At 48.5% G+C, this 16,162-nt stretch overlaps 4 protein-coding genes across 4 annotated transcripts; 3 read left to right on the forward strand and 1 right to left on the reverse strand.

Annotated features, from left to right (window-relative positions):
• The first annotated feature begins 593 nt into the window (after positions 1-593).
• On the forward strand, positions 594-3,080 carry EDB93DRAFT_1332637 (uncharacterized protein). The gene is made up of 14 exons (XM_041455255.1): positions 594-999; positions 1,053-1,287; positions 1,349-1,381; positions 1,432-1,451; positions 1,504-1,518; positions 1,568-1,606; positions 1,663-1,691; positions 1,750-1,763; positions 1,819-1,854; positions 2,039-2,098; positions 2,157-2,291; positions 2,347-2,575; positions 2,635-2,692; positions 2,748-3,080. Exons 1-14 carry the CDS (start codon positions 958-960, stop codon positions 2,946-2,948), a joined length of 1,146 nt encoding a protein of 381 aa, XP_041301122.1. The 5' UTR covers positions 594-957; the 3' UTR covers positions 2,949-3,080.
• Positions 3,081-10,368: 7,288 nt separating this feature from the next.
• EDB93DRAFT_1186372 (uncharacterized protein) lies at positions 10,369-11,023 on the reverse strand (the record flags this gene model as incomplete). The annotated part of the gene is made up of 1 exon (XM_041450816.1): positions 10,369-11,023. A coding segment is annotated over exon 1 (251 nt), but the record flags the coding sequence as incomplete, so codon positions are not given.
• A 49-nt stretch (positions 11,024-11,072) lies between these two features.
• EDB93DRAFT_200623 (uncharacterized protein) lies at positions 11,073-11,705 on the forward strand. The gene is made up of 2 exons (XM_041455672.1): positions 11,073-11,473; positions 11,549-11,705. Coding segments are annotated over exons 1-2 (282 nt in total). The 5' UTR covers positions 11,073-11,192; the 3' UTR covers positions 11,550-11,705.
• An 890-nt stretch (positions 11,706-12,595) lies between these two features.
• Positions 12,596-13,235, forward strand: EDB93DRAFT_1096408 (uncharacterized protein; the record flags this gene model as incomplete). The annotated part of the gene is made up of 4 exons (XM_041446779.1): positions 12,596-12,754; positions 12,810-12,842; positions 12,893-13,065; positions 13,112-13,235. Coding segments are annotated over 4 exons (489 nt in total), but the record flags the coding sequence as incomplete, so codon positions are not given.
• Positions 13,236-16,162: the final 2,927 nt, after the last annotated feature.

Below are 16,162 nucleotides of genomic sequence, written 5' to 3' on the forward strand. Positions count from 1 at the left end.
ATCGAAGAGTTTCGAGTCTAGCTAGAAGCGGCGGTCAACTTCCTTGAAGGTGTACATATGGTTTGCTCGGAAATGCTAACTTGCTCACCCAATCATGCATTGGCTGCGGCAATTGTGAAAATTAGATTGTGCTGTCATGACTATCTACAAACATAAAAAGTAGCTGATAATCCAAAATATCTGTTGCCTCGTGCGTACCTTCTCACTGTTTGTCTCGACCAGCGTACCGGTAGATCATGAAGATGCCAGAAGACGAAAGCATAGTAGATTCTGATGAACAGTGCAATGCACTCAGTAAGTTGTATCGTGATCTACCTTCGCAGTCGGATGTACCCTAATCCGTGATTGATATTAGAGCCCCGCCCTGAGATAAAGGCAGAAAAAAAACCTAGACGCTCAGCTGGGACCGTATGAAGCACAGCTTTTGTTATTACGCTCATTTTATAGACAATGGCCGCTTCTTTCCAAATAAACATTCAGACTTGGGACTCGAGTCTGGGAATGTAACAGCAGACTTTCCGACTCGTGCGCATTGCGCACCTCCTCGCTTTTCGCCTCGGACATCGGGGTAGAGAGCTATAGAAAGATCACAACTTGTCCGAGTCGGGCTAGAGACTGCGACTTACATAAGAGCTCACGCTCAGGCTCTCGGCGATGAACTTTTACGAAATAAGCCTATACAATTCATTGAAGAGCGACAAGTCAGGCTTCAAGCAGTCACTGCAGTGCGCTTGAGTCTTCTTTTCTCCGTGTCCTCTCTCAGCGCTATTTGGATCTGGGGATGTTATTGTATCTTCACTGCATTTCATTTTAAACTAGGCCATCTGGCTGTGCAAACTGATCCGGGCCCCATCAATATGTCACCAATTCCGAGCACGATGCAGATAGAAGATTATGTGCTCATCGAGCGAGAAGGTGCTCAGGAAGCGACAGATGGCCTGAGGACGAGGAGCAGGGATGTTAGTAGACATTGAGATATGTGCTTGCACAGAGGTGAACGTGAGTTATCTGTTTGCTTCGTGTCTCCCTTATTTTCTTCAGTCTGTTGTTAGTCTAGCCTTGGCATGGTAACACAACTTACCTTCTATATTTTATCAATTACGATATTCACGGTATTCAAGTACTGGATGTCACAATATGCGCCATCACCATACGTCTACCAAGTTTACCTCTCACCCCCCCCCCCCCCCCCCCCCCCCCCATCTTCTACCAATATGACCATACTCTCAAATGATCCCACTTGGTGGCCGACCATCAGGGCGTATAATTTTTCTAGCTATTTTGTATGTTCGTGGAAAGCAATCAGATGTTGAAACTGATGTTTCAATCTAACTGCTGTTTCCTACAGCTGCTGCTCTTGTTGGAGTGACGTATGACTGGGGTGAGTATGATGATGTTAAAGGACTACTGATATTTTACATTCATTTTCAGTACTTACATTCGGGCAAGAGGTATGTTAATGCTATGACCGGAGCAGCCATCCCGCTAAGAATGGTTTTATAGGTCGAATTGGTCTGGGTGAGTAGAGTTGTATATCAAAGGAACACACATGAACACTTGATCACAGAGGCAACGCTGGTCTCTAATGACAGTTCTGTATCTCAGTGTATGTAGCTCTAAGTTGTTTGTCGCGATTGCCATGTTGACTTGAGAATATCCTAGGTGCGCTACCTTGGAATCGTCTTTGCTGCGTATGTTCGGAATGTTATACAGTCAGCGTTGTGCTAATCGTCTATCTCTCATAATCAGGGTGATCATGTTGGGTATGTCTCCTTAGTACCTTCGTTGTCTTTGCTTCTCCTGATCAGCAGCATACAGGCGGTATTCAGGTGATCCCGCTGACAGATACAGTGAGTCTTCTGCATATATGTTTGCTATTCCTTCATAATTAACCACGATGCCCTGTAGGAGTGAGTGTGGTTCTTTATTAACTTCTTTGTTTACTAATGACTGCCGCCTTGCATGGCCACAGATGTAAGTCTGTTTCGAGTGTGTGCCATCCGAAGCTGGTCGCGCCGTCACTGATTGGATTCGTCAGGCTTTATTATGTACGCCGTACGAGATTGGATGAGTGTTTTGGTATTTGCAATGCTATGGGGTGAGCTTAGCACTTGCAAGATCTCAGTGACATCGACTGGACTGAAATATGTTGCAAGTTATCATGATCACTCGATTATATGCCATGTATCAACGATCCAGGAAGATCCTGATATATCTCGTTGTCACTTTCCTGGCTGTGAACATTTTCACCGGGGTGGTCACCTTAATGATAACCCTGCATGCTTCAGCGGGTACGCTTGATTGTGGATAAAAATAAACTACACGGAACTCATTGACGAACAACAGAGGCACTCATTCTCTCTGGCACTTATCAATGCTCACTTCGCTACGCGAAAGATTCACTTCTGGATTCTATTGCTTGGATGCTCACCACTGTGTGGGAGGTCCTCGCACTGTGTCTTGCAGGTTGGATTGCGATAAAACGCTTTCGTGAATTGCGACAACATTCGGCAGAAGGGATTATCGAGGACTGTTTCACTGTGTTGATGAAAACTCACGTGCTTTACTTCGCGAGGTGAGCTCGTATTGTGAATGTGTTTCTTCTTTTGATGAAGCTTAAGGTTGACCTGCTAGTTTTATTGCTGTTTCTTGCTTACAGCTCATTATTAATTTCTCTTCGATACCCTCGAGGGTATGTCAACCTTTCGCTTATCTGTGCATGCTACCACAATTTATCATTTCTATAGGAATATTCTGTGGATGCCCAGCTTTATGTTGGGTTTCTTCAGATTTTCTCAGTTGTGCAGATGTTTGTGCTGGGACCACGTCTGATCATCAGTATCCGAGAATATCACGCTAAGCTCGTGGCCGACTCCGATGCTGTAACTGACATGACCTCAATCGCTTTCCAAGAGCGTGCGCATATATTGACCGGCAGTAGTGTGTGATGTTCGGCGAAGTTAACGGTTGTCTAGTGCTTGAAAGGAGCAGGGGAATTTACTTATATTTATTCCTACTTTTGACGAAGTTTATCTGTTGTTCCAAAGTAGATTTCAAGAGACATAAGAACATAATTGAAGGTCAGACCCGATTGAAATTCAACTGCTGCACGCCTTGTCTCCGATGTAGCAAAAGTGAATGAATCAAGTCAACACACCTGGTATCGCCGAAATAGAGGGGACAAACCAAGGCAAATGATAAAAAGCTGCGGTCACCCAGCAGTTCATCCTAGTAGTAAACAACGGAACAAGTTCAATGCAGCCTCGATACCCGCAGGTTTCACAGCGCTTCCCCAGGCTACACAGTGGTTAGTCGATTCAAACTAGTCATCAATGCCATGCTCATGAATTGTACCAGAAGGTTCCTGTGTTGGTTGCACCAAGTTATGGCGGCGTCGGCATGCTTCTCGGCAGCGTTGTGAACCTTCAGGTGAGCCAGCGAACTGAGCCCAATTGGCAAGGATTGAGCAGTCCTAATTGGATATTGATATTGAATATTGAGCGTCGATCGGGCAATCAATCAAGTTTCATAGTCGACATGAGTAAGTCGTGTGCTCTCTCAGCGGGATGTCATTGTGCAGTGATGCGATGCTCTCGGCCAAGTCTCTGAGTTGAATAAGCACTTCTCGCCAGCAAACACTCCTATATATTCAGAGAGCTTTGAGTTGTATGCCGCAAGAACAGCTATCTTGGACAACATCCGCGGTTCTTCGGCGAGGTGGTCGGCTTGGCTGGGCACACTCAACATCGCTCGAGCAACCATAAACAATACCTCGAAGCGCCTCTTAGTCCCACACTAAGTGGCACCCCGAATCAGGACCCCAGACACCACACCAGGACATCGTGCCCAACGGTGCCTACGTCGCCCAACGGCGTCACCAATCGAACCTATTTCTCCTCAAAACCCCTCAAAAAACCCAAAAAACAACTTCTGGATACTAACTTTTTAGCATATGGCGCCCAGTAAAGCGCCAGAGAAAAAGGGCCAACCGGCTACCTTAACTAATACAACCATTCGCAACACCACTACCCCAAGGAATCAGATGTCGCAAGAGGATATCGAGGCATTACCAGGAGCTGTGACAGGTCTGGAATCGGCAGAGAAGTATCTAACTAGTGTCCTCCTTCGCCAGGCTGACGAACCCCTCTCCCCACTTCATCTGGCGGGAGTCCTTTTCAAGTCACCCAAATGGCCAAACCTATCCCGCTCGCCGTCACCAATGCCATCCGGGCTGTGGCTTTCATTCTCAAACAGCACGCTGCCTCAGAAATTGCAGAAGTGGTCGCAAAAATCGCAGCTGAACAACTCGCGGATTCTCTTTCGGCCAACATCATCAATAACGTCATAGCAGCAATTGCCCCCCAAGTAGCGTCCATACACACCACCGCAGAGGCCCTAAAGACAACATTTGACCACTCGAAGCAACTTCACGACACCATGGAATGGGAGAAAGAGGAAGAAAGGAATGATCTCAAAACAGCAGCTGAACGCATCGAGGACGCAGTGGACACTCTCTATGAGTCCATTGAGGACTGTAACAACTCCTACAAGCTTCTCACACCATCCCTCGAATTCACCCAGGACCGTCTCAACAACCTTGCGACTCAACTATCCCAGCCCCTTCCCACTATCACGCAGCCAACAGCACCCATCCCAGCCCTCCCCACCTACAGTTCAGTAGCGGCTGCCAATATTCCCCCCTCCATCGACCAAGCGGTAGCTAGAGCGTCCATTCGCACCAAACAAATCCTGCTCGACCCAACATCAGGACACTCCCTCTTCCCCGCAGACACCACCAATGCCTTTATCGCCAAACGACTTTCCGACATCCTCCTTGACATTCGCAGCGAGGGAACTCCCACAGGAACAGTCCGTGCAGTTCAGCGTCTCCGCAATGGAGGCCTGATAGTGGAACTCGACAATGAGAACTTGGCGGGCTGGCTTAAGGGCCCTACAGGCCGTATACTGCTCGAATCCCACTTAGACTCGACAGCATGCATTTGGGACAGGACCTTCTCCATCGTGATACAATTTCTGCTGATCACTTACGAGATCGAACGTGACGACTTCCCTCGTCACATTGAAGCTGAGAACCATCTCCCTCCCAACTCGATAGCATCCATCCGATGGATTAAGCCTCCCCAGCATCGCACAAGAGAGCAATGCACTGCCTTCGCACTCCTTCAGGTCAAGGATGTCGAAACTGCTAACAACATCCTCAAGGAGGGCATCTGTATTGATGCCCATCGTTATGCCGTCAACAAGGACCATAAGGAACCCCTCCGTTGCGCCAAATGCCAAAAGTTCGGACACATGGCTCGCAACTGCTCCTCCCCCCACGATATCTGCGGCACCTGCAGCGGCCGTCATAGGACCGCACAATGCAACGCGTTCCGAACTGAATGCTGCATGAGTTGCAAGAGCCAAAGTCACACCAGTTGGAGTCGCAAATGTCCGGAGTTCATCCGTCGCTGCAAAACTCTGGATGAACAATATCCAGAGAACAAACTCCCCTTCTTCCCTACCAGCTCCTCCTGGCTCCCGTCCACTACCCCTCCTAGGCCATCAAACACACCACCCTCTCGCTCTGTATCCCCCCGCAATGCGAAATCCAGCTCCCCACCACCCGCAGATGATACAATCCAGCCCTTGCCCAACCTGCAAACCACTCTCCCCTTCAAACACGTCAACCCTCCACAAACGCCTGAGCCCGCCTCGTCCTCCTCAATTATCTCGACCTCTCCGGTTACTCCAACTCCCATCACCACTCTGACACCATCAACCCCCTCAACGTCTTCGCCTCCTTCCGCCATCGCCTCCACATCACCATCCACCCCATCATCGGCATCGTTGACATCCCCCTCTCCCTCTTCGACGTCTACCTATGCGACTCCTACCGCCAGCCCCAACTCTCCCCTCCTTGATGTCTGAACAACCTATCCCCACCCCGAATTGTCTTAATATATGGCAGCAGAACCTGAACGCGTCACTAGCGGCTCAGGAATCACTAATGAACAGCCAGGATATCACTAACTACGACCTTTTAATTATTCAGGAACCATATATCAATTATCTTCGCAACACCCGCGCCAGCCACCGCTGGCATGTACTATACCCCCACTAACACATCTCACACACCCGCAGGAAAAATCACGTGCAATCACCTTGTCAACACATCGCTCGACACGAACACATGGCGGTGTTGTACGACTTGGATGGTATCTGTTGGCGACGCTCAACAGAGCTTGTGTCGTCACGGTCTGTGGACTATTTTGAACATTACAACGACTGTACCCACCAAAACACCCTAATCGCCCTGGAGGCCTTTCTTGGCCAGAATATTGCCCTACTCCGACCAAAGGCGGAACCAAATGCTCTGGCTTGGCGATTTCAATCGCCACCACCCCATGTGGGAAGATATTCGTAATCGCCATCTATTTAATTATCGTTTCTCTCAACCCCTTATTGACCTGATCGCTGATTATGGTATGCTACAGTTACTTCCGTGCGGCATCCCCACCCTCCAAGCCAATGCCACTGGCAATTGGACTCGCCCTGACAACGTCCTCGGCACTGAAGGCACTCTCGATGCCGTCATCACCTGCAATACCGAGCCAGCAAAACGGGGCCCTAAAACGGATCACCTCCCTATTTTATTAACACTCGAACTTGCAGTCGCTCGTCAGGATGACGTCCCTCGTCCCAATTGGGCGAGGTCGATTGGGAAGCATTTAGAGAAGCCCTCAGCGCCACGCTCGCATCCACCCCTCCACTACCGCTCGCCTCGGAGGCGGAATTCCAGCAAATGGCCAGAATCGTCACACGAGCCATCACGTCCACCGCTGAAGCCTGCGTCCCATTGGCCAAACCCTGCCCACACTCCAAGCGGTGGTGGACCCGTACCCTCTCCGACTTGCGCAAGCAAGTCGCGAAACTCAGTCGCAAGTCCCACCAGATGCGTGGCCTTCAAGACCATCCATGCCACCGGGAATACAAGGCCCTCAAAAACCGTTACGCTGATGAAATTGCCGCCACCAAGAAACAGCACTGGGAGGAGTGGTTAGAGGATATCGAGGGTAACGATCTTTGGACCGCTAACCGCTACGTTTCCGCTACCCCGAGCGATGGGGGGAAATCGCGCATACCCTCCCTTATCGCCAAGAGACCAGACGGCACCAATTTCGAGCTACCACTAACGCCGAAAAGAGTGCTGTCATCGCCGAAGCCTTCTTCCCTCCTCCTCCTCTTACTGATTCAATCCCTACTGACTTCATTTACCCTGACCCCGTAGCCCCCCACTCTCCCATCTCACACGACCAGATAACTCGCGCCATCTCGAAACTCAGCGGGTATAAGGCCCCGGGGCCTGATGGCATCCGCAATATTGTATTCAAGAACTGTTCTGACATACTGAACTCCCATACCTAGTTCATCTTTTTAATGGCCGTCTTCACTTACAACACATATTATGCCCCCTTGGAAGACATTCACAACGGTTGTACTTCGGAAACCCGGCAAACCGAATTACACGGTCCCTAAAGCCTATCGTCCCATCGCCCTCCTTAACACCACATGCAAGCTCCTTACCGCCGTGGTTGCCGAACAGCTGACGTACTTATTAGAACACCATCACCTTCTGCCGAACACCCATTTCGGTGGCCGACCAGGAAGATCCACTACCGACTCTCTTCACCTTCTGGAACACACCATCAAAAATGCGTGGCGTTCTCATAAAGTTGCCTCGGTGCTATTCTTAGACATCGAGGGGGCCTTCCCGAACGCGGTCACCAAACGGCTGTTACACAACATGCGGAATCGACGCTTGCCCTCAGCATTGGTCGACTTCACGGAGCAGGTCCTCACGGACCGCAAGACGCAGCTACACTTCGACGGGTACACTTCAGACTGGATCGACATCAATAATGGTATAGGACAGGGCGATCCCCTTTCAATGATTTTATATATTATATATAGTGCTGATCTTGTAGACATCGCGAAACCCCGACATGGACGCGCGTCCCTTACCGAACTAACCCTTGCTTTTGTAGACGACACGGCCCTAGTGGCCATAGGTAAGGATTTCCACGAGACTCACTGCGTCCTCAAGGACATGCTCGAACGACGGAATGGGGCCTTCGACTGGTCACGAGACCACAACTCAAAATTCGAGACTAACAAATTCGCACTGATTGATTTCTCCATGAACAGACAAAGAGAGCGCCCTGTGTTGCATCTCCGAGGCGCCGTTATTCGTCCTTCTCCCACTCATCGTTTCTTAGGTGTCATTCTCGATCAGGAGTTAAGATGGAAAGCTCAGGTTGACAACGCGCTGGCCAAGGGATTAGCTTATGTTCTACAGCTTCGACGACTTTCCACCATGTCTAAAGGCATCCCACTTCGTCTCATGAGGCAGCTTTACCAAGCCACCGCCGTCCCCAAGATGCTATACGCGGCTGACCTTTGGTTTACACCAGCATATCGTGAAGGCACTAGCACCCTGCAGCGAGGATCCCTAGGAGTGGCCAAAAAACTCACCTCTATCCAGCGCATCGCTGCCATTGCCATGACCGGGGCTATGCGCAGCACTGCTACTGACGTGCTCGAAGTACATGCTAATCTCCTGCCGATGGCCCTATTGCTCCAGAACACGTGCCATCGGGCTATCATCCGAATGTCCGCACACCCTGATACTCATCCTCTCTACACTGCAGTCAGAACCGCCGCTAGTCGTTATGTTTCGTCCCATCGCTCCTCCCTCCATCGTCTCACCCGATTTTACCAAATCAACCCCTCCGACATTGAAACCCTCATCCCAGCTCGTCGTGCACCCACCTCCTCCAATCTCTATGATACGCACATTGCTGCCTCCCGCGAAGACACTATCAACGAACATCACGACCCTACCAGACGACATTCAAGTTTTCAGCGACGGCTCCGGACATGATGGCCATATAGGCGCCGCAGCCATTCTATTCCGTGCAGGCAAAACCCCACGCACTCTGCGCTATTACCTAGGCAAGAACGAAGATCACACTTATTTGAAGCCGAAATGGTCGGCCTGACCCTAGCCGCCAAACTGATCGCCACTGAACGAGATCTCACGTTCCCTATCTCCATCTCCGTCGACAACCAGGCAGCCATCTTATCCGGTGAGAGCTTTTACTCTAATCCAGGTTCATATCTAGCAATGAAATTTCAGAATCTCCTACGAAAGATCAAACACGCAAACCCAGGTCTCAAACTAACGCTCCGCTGGGTCCCAGGACATGAGGGGGTACACGGGAATGAGGAGGCAGACAAAGCAGCGAAAGTAGCGGCTGAGGGAAGGAACCGCAATAGCCCTCGTGAGCTTCTCCCCAAATACCTTCGTAACAATACACTGCCGCTCAGCCTCTCAGCTATCAAGCAAGCCTATCGAGAACGCACGCACGCCAAGTGGGCCGACCTATGGTCCACCTCCCCCCACTTCCAACATATCCAACATATAGACCCCTCTGCCATCAAACGCTCATTTCTCAAGCTCACCTCGTCATTCTCTAAACGTCTCACCGGTCTCATCATTGGCCTACGCACCCGTCACCTACCACTCAACCAACACCTGTTCCGACTCACGAAAACCGACTCTCCCGATTGTCCTCATTGCCCATATATTGATGAAACTGTCTCTCACTATCTATTTGAATGCCCGCATTATCTCGCAGCTCATCAAGTCATGTCCCAGGCCCTGGGACGGAAATCCACCTCGTTATCGCACATCCTAACCGACCCAGAAGCCATTGTCATCCTTGTCCGATATGTTAACCAAACTCGTCGATTAAAATCCACGCTAGGTGAAATCTCGCTACCTAAAACCTGACCTTTCTGATGCACCCTAATATCCAGCTACTACTCTACTGTCACTTGACTCCCTCCATAATATCATATCCTCCCCTAATCTCAACCCTAAAGCTCGCCTACACGAGATCTTCGGTCTCACCTTGGGGATTCAGCCAGCAAGACGCGGATATAGGACTCCCCAACACCTTGGACCACCTGTCTCTCAGTCCATCTAGGAAGTGCACCCCAGCTTCTATGTCTCCTCGATTCTTATATTCACCTTACTCTTACTGCACACTCCAACTGATCTCTGTTTGGCTCGCGAAAGCGACCGAGCATGCGTTATACGTTTACCGATAGCCTCTACACAAGCAATCTTACTTATAGTCATCCCATAGTGTACCACATCGCCCATCTAAAACGGCCGGCGGGAACGGCGGACTGGTGGGGTACGCCTTACACCAGGGCATTTGGGGATGTAACGAAGGGACGGAGCATGGGGCTCCCTGACTAGACAGTACTGTCCTACATAGAGTATATCTCTCAATGGACAAAAAATTGGATCAAAAAAAAAAAAAAAAAAAAACCAGCCCCGCCCCATGTCCGAATCCGCACTTACTCAAATGTCTCCCCTACACAAGATTGAAATGGATCTAGATCTGACTTTCGATGACCGTTATCGCAGGCCAATCGCCATTCAAGGTCTCTGCTCAACTTACTGTTTTGTTCGCTAACTACTTTTGTTTGTTGCCGCATGACTGTTAGTTCCCTAGCAAAATACCTCACTGGCACTTTTGTTGACGCGCCGTAGACGCCATCTAGTGCACCCATGCGTTTGCCTACCCAGCTCAAAGTCAGTACTACCAACATGTTGCTCGTTCAGGTCTGCGGATGTTGCTTCAGATCCACTGCACATATCAGCATCTGCTAAAGGACTTCCGGTCATCGATCGGTAAGCGCTCCTTCACATTTTCACTGATATTGATAGATCATCTGATGATAAACCGTCTTGTCTGGGTTGATGAGCCAAGACAGTGAGGACGGTAGGGTGGCTGTCGGACCACATGTATGATCTGTTTTCTGAGAAATCTTTTGACACGTCACGAAACAAATTCGAACGCTCGAGAACCAGCACAGCGTGTTTTCGTAGTAAGCGTTTAGCTGCGTAAGAACATCCGAGTGGTGATTCAGCTGAGTGCTACATGCATATTATATTCAGTGTAAAGATAGTCAACAAAGAATTTCGAATTGAATTTCACACATTCACGATGATTTCGCAACTGCAAACTAGCTAGCTCGAGCAAAAGAAATACGTCACACGTCGTCACACAAAGTTCGTATTCCTCTCCAGGATCGACATCCGAGCGACTCAGCAAATGACCATCTTAATGAGCATCCAGGCATTCTTAAACCGTTGCGGGGCTTCTTTCTATCCAAACGCTGCGGCGAAGTTGCTTGTCTACTACTGCTCCAAGAAGGCTTTTACATCCTACGGATACAGCACTCGCTTTCCTCGGTTTATGGACCATATCGTTGTATATCTACGAAGATGGCATAGGCCACTCCGAGGACATGCACCCAGCATTCAACGCTATGTCCCACAATTCCATCAACATTTTTCGAAACTGGATCCAAGGCATAAAATCACCATTTATTAGTGAGTCTTAGCTCGCACCGCGAGTCCCCATACTCACTGCATTCTTACTAAAACATAATATTTTGTACGTTCAAGGCAAAATCATGTACTTCACGACCATGAACGCTATACAATCTCAATACCATTAGAAAATACGAGGGAGCTCGCTATGAACAGATGAGGTCAGCCTGAAGACATCACTCGTCGCAGTAGGCATCCGGGCGGGAAGTGTCGAAGGAGGGTCCAGTCAAATGGAATTGAGGCTACAACAAGCTTTGTCCATTCTGCTCGTGAGTCGGAATCCAAGGGTTCTTGGGACGGATTTCGTCATGGACCAATAAGGCGCACGCCAGACTTCGAATCTAAGCGTATGTTGGTCGGTACGTCTTATTTGATACCCGACAAGATATGCGCCAATTTATAAAGTTTGATGATGGGCAGTTAGACTCGTCCGCAGACATGTACCAAACCTGTCCCAAGCTATCTATGACCACACAAAGCTTTCACGGTACGTTGCATTGGTGTCTTTCCCTCAGTCCGACAAGCATGGTTGACGTTCGATTTCAGCCAACACACGCACCGGCACCTACTGCTCCGTCACCCCGAGTCAGTCGTACAGGAAACTTCTGGGGAAAACTCTAAACGTGCAAACCCCGTCAAGCACTACGGCATGTAACCCATCCCAGAGGATGTCTTGCATCCCTACATTCTCCTGTTCTCAAACACCTGAAGGATCATTCGGATGGAAGACCTCGAAAGATCGAGCTCACCTCAATCTACTACAGAGGTTTTCGATATCACTGCTTTTAATCTCAATTATATAGGTAGGGAAGAGGGAAATTCTGTCGTTTTTGTCGTATTCTGATTGTTCATTGTAGTTCATGTCTTTACCAACGCTCTTATTCAACATCAGTTTGTTGTGTAATTCTTGTGCTTTATTGAACGGACGAGTGAACAGGTCGAGGTGGAATTGATTGCCTAATGCAGGGAAATAGACACCGTGTGTAACTGTTGTGTCATAAGCCATATGAGCCCTCGCTTCGTATTTGTTCGCCGTTATTTCTCACCGCGATCTCGTTCTGTACCACAGTACAGCTTTCATCATAAACCAGATCACCTCTACTTCAGGACGCACACTAAGATCTCCCCATGGCAACCATCGACGCTCAGGTCCTCATGAGAATGATTAAACGATTTCGAGTTCTAATCATGGGAAGAGCAAACGCAGGCAAAACGTCTATCCTTCACAAGGTCTGCAATACCACGGATAAACCAGAAATTTACGATACCAAAGGACACAAGGTACGATCGATCATCTATGCGATGCATGGGTTTATTGCTGATCAATCGTGGATAGATCAATGCGGCCGTCGTGGAATCATCGATCAAGGTGCCCGCACCATTTCCCCTGCAGGCATACATACGCTGACAGACGATCAGCGTGGAAATCACGACATCAGAAACGAGCTGGTATTCAAAAGCAATCCCGCTTTCGTTTTCCACGACTCATGCGGGTTCGAAGCGGGTTCTGAAGAAGAATTCGAGGACATGAAGAATTTCATCTCAGAACGGGCAAAGGCGACAAAATTGGAGGACCGACTTCATGCTATTTGGTGAGTGGCTCCCTCCTGACATTCAGCGCTTGTTGACTCCCATCAGGTTCTGCATTCCAATGGACGACCATTGTCGAACGTTCCAACGGGCGGAGGAAAAATTCTTCTCGGAGTGCGACACCGGGCACAGCGAGTTTTCAGTATATTTTCCTATGCTTTGCTGGGACTAAATGATTCGTCTTCAGTTCCCGTGATTGTGATATTCACCAAATTCGACGCTTTACGTCCAATCGCATTAGGAGAACTCAAGAAGGAACTGAAAGGGGCACCAGTAGGAGAATGCTTAAAAGGAATTCCTCAACGGGTCGAGGAATTATTCATGAAGACAGGTGTCTTGGATCGCTTGTATGATTCTAAAAACCGTGCTCGTCCTAAGTACGATGTGCGCTTGGAAAGTAAGTGATTCAGACTGACACATGCCACATCAAAGTCGACTAATTTCACCATCCTAGATATGCAGAAACCGAATACGAACTGCAACATTCTACTGGAACACACCACTCTAGCATTGGACAACGAAGAATTGCAATTGTGCTTGATATCGACACAGCAGTCGAACCTGGAGCTTTGCATCAAATGTGCCGTTAGGTGAGTCGCACAGTCGCAAGTCAACTATCTTACTTCCAGCATCATCTAGAGCACTCGTCAACCGTGCGCATCATAATTCTGGGCAAATAGATTTTGAATTCTATCCGTATCACATCGCTCAGTGGTTTCCACATCTAAAAGTAAGATGAAGATTGATTCAGTCCGACGATGCCCTGGTAACACTCATGAATGGTAAATACCAAAGTGCTGAAACTATAAACAGTCTAATATTTATTCCTTGATTGTAGTTGACCATCATTAACAGCTGGTGAGCTGGTGGTTTACCAAGGTCAAACAGTATGAACAACACTGATGCTCCTATTCGCCTGTTGACAGTATGTAAGTCGCTTGATGGTTTCGAATCCTCGACCGATGCTCATGATCCCCATCCCTTGCTGCTGCTCGCCTGTTGACAGTATGTAAGTGGCTTGATGGTTTCGAGTCTTCTACCGATGCTCATGATCCCCATCCCTTGCTGCTGCTCGCCTGTTGACAGTGGGTAAGTGGCTTGATGGTTTTGAGTCCTCGACCGATGCTCATGATCCCCATCCCTTGCTGCTGCTCGCCTGTGAACAGATAGTAAGTGGCTTGATTGTTTCCAGTCCTCGACTGATGCTCATGATCCCCATCCATTGCTGCTGCTCGCCTGTTGACAGTACGTAAGTGGCTTGATGATTTCGAGTCTTCGGCTGATGCTCATGATCCCCATCCCTTACTGCTGCTCGCCTGTTGACAGGAAGTAAGTGGCTTGATGGTTTCGAGTCCTCGACAGATGCTCATGATCCCCATCCCTTGCTGCTGCTCGCCTGTGGACAGGAAGTAAGTGGCTTGATGGTTTCGAGTCCTCGACAGATGCTCATGATCCCCATCCCTTGCTGCTGCTCGCTTGTTTACAGAGAGTAAGTGGCTTGATGGTTTCGAGTCCTCGACCGATGCTCATGATCCCCATCCCTTGCTGCTGCTCGCCTGTTGACAGAGAGTAAGTGGCTTGATTGTTTCGAGTCCTCGACCGATGCTTATGATCCCCATCCCTTCCTGTTGCTCGCCTGTTGATAGGAAGTAAGTGGCTTGATGGTTTCGAGTCTTCGGCCGATGCTCATGATCCCCATCCCTTGCTGCTGCTCGCCTGTTGACAGGGAGTAAGTGGCTTGATTGTTTCGAGTCTTCGACCGATGCTCATGATCCCCATCCCTTGCTGCTGCTCGTCTGTTGACAGGAAGTACGTGCCTTGATAGTTTCCAGTCCTCTACCGATGCTCATGATCTCCATTCCTTGCTGCTGCTCGCCTGTTGACAGAGAGTAAGTGCCTTGCTTTTCTTTCTTCTTGTAATCTATGTGCAAAAGTCTTACATCTTCCTGCTGTTTTTTTCGGCAGGTGGTATGTGTCTTGATCATATCTTCTATTGAAATAATACCGAATAGTTTAACTCACGTTCATAGCCTGATGTGAGCATGTTTTATTCTATCAGATGAGTGGAATCATGATTGCTCATATAATGCATAGTTCGTTGAGTACCCCTCCCTGATGGCTTATTCTCCATATTCACATATCTTACATATTGTCTTGCCCCACGCAGAATGTGAGTCGTTTCACCCTCATACCGTGAAGTGTTAAATGTGTTGATGAATTGAATGATTCTTTCACCTGTAGAATGTGAGTTTATTTTAATCGCTGAAGGATTCTAGCTATATAAATTCTTGCATTTATGATGTGTTCGCAGAATGTGTGTAAACCATGTCCTGTCTAGATCCTATATCACTCCACTGACAAACAATCTTATTGAATCAGCTTGTACGTCCATGGATGATACATCTTCACTGTCACGTAGTGGTGCTCATCTATTTCCAACTCTCGACAGTTTGTAAGTTACCCATGCACGCCTGTCATTGTCCACAATCTGGTGGTTGATTGTTTACAACTGTCGCGGTTCACCAAATAGAATGTGCGTCTCTGCTATTAACCAAATGCCAATTGTCATGTCATGATTCTGACCTTCCCTTTCCGCAGCATGCAAGTACTTTTCTTTATGGTGTTGATTCTGATACCCACACCTTCAACTTGTTGCCAGGCCAAGGCCAAGACAAGTGACATTATCCACGTTCTTCAGCCTTTGGTAGGTTAATTTTGCTTTGCATTGATCCTCAGCGCTGTAAGACTGTGCAACAGGTTGCGAACAGATCATTGTTTACTGCTGCTACAAACAGAATCATCCATACCGGCATTGGTTAGTTTCCCAGCGCATGATCAGTTGTATTTCTTATAACAGGAAGCAGCTACTATAATCGTCCTTGAGTACTCTGCCTTTCTGCCGAACAATGCCTACGACAAGCTGGAGGACGTCAAGTCTGCCGTGGATTATTACCTGACATCTCCGACGGCCGCCGCTGTGGAGAAAGGAGCAAAAGATATTTCTCGCTCAGGCTTCGAGAAAGAGGAACTAGAGAGAAAGATTCTTGACTTCATCCTTGAAAATCGCATGTGTACGTCCCTCGCTTCATTGTGAATTGA

This window comes from Suillus bovinus (genome assembly GCF_016758785.1).
Source record: "Suillus bovinus strain UH-Sbo-P2 chromosome Unknown EDB93scaffold_144, whole genome shotgun sequence".
Taxonomy (NCBI): domain Eukaryota; kingdom Fungi; phylum Basidiomycota; class Agaricomycetes; order Boletales; family Suillaceae; genus Suillus; species Suillus bovinus.

Bases quoted from the DNA above. Each gene is read 5' to 3' on its own strand.
- EDB93DRAFT_200623 (XM_041455672.1), top strand. From the start codon at position 11,193: ATGACCATCTTAATGAGCATCCAGGCATTCTTAAACCGTTGCGGGGCT.
- EDB93DRAFT_1332637 (XM_041455255.1), top strand. From the start codon at position 958: ATGTTAGTAGACATTGAGATATGTGCTTGCACAGAGGTGAAC. The intron at 1,855-2,038 runs GTCTTCTGCATA...TGGATTCGTCAG, and splicing joins CCCGCTGACAGATACAGTGA to GCTTTATTATGTACGCCGTA. The intron at 2,576-2,634 runs GTGAGCTCGTAT...TTGACCTGCTAG, and splicing joins CACGTGCTTTACTTCGCGAG to TTTTATTGCTGTTTCTTGCT.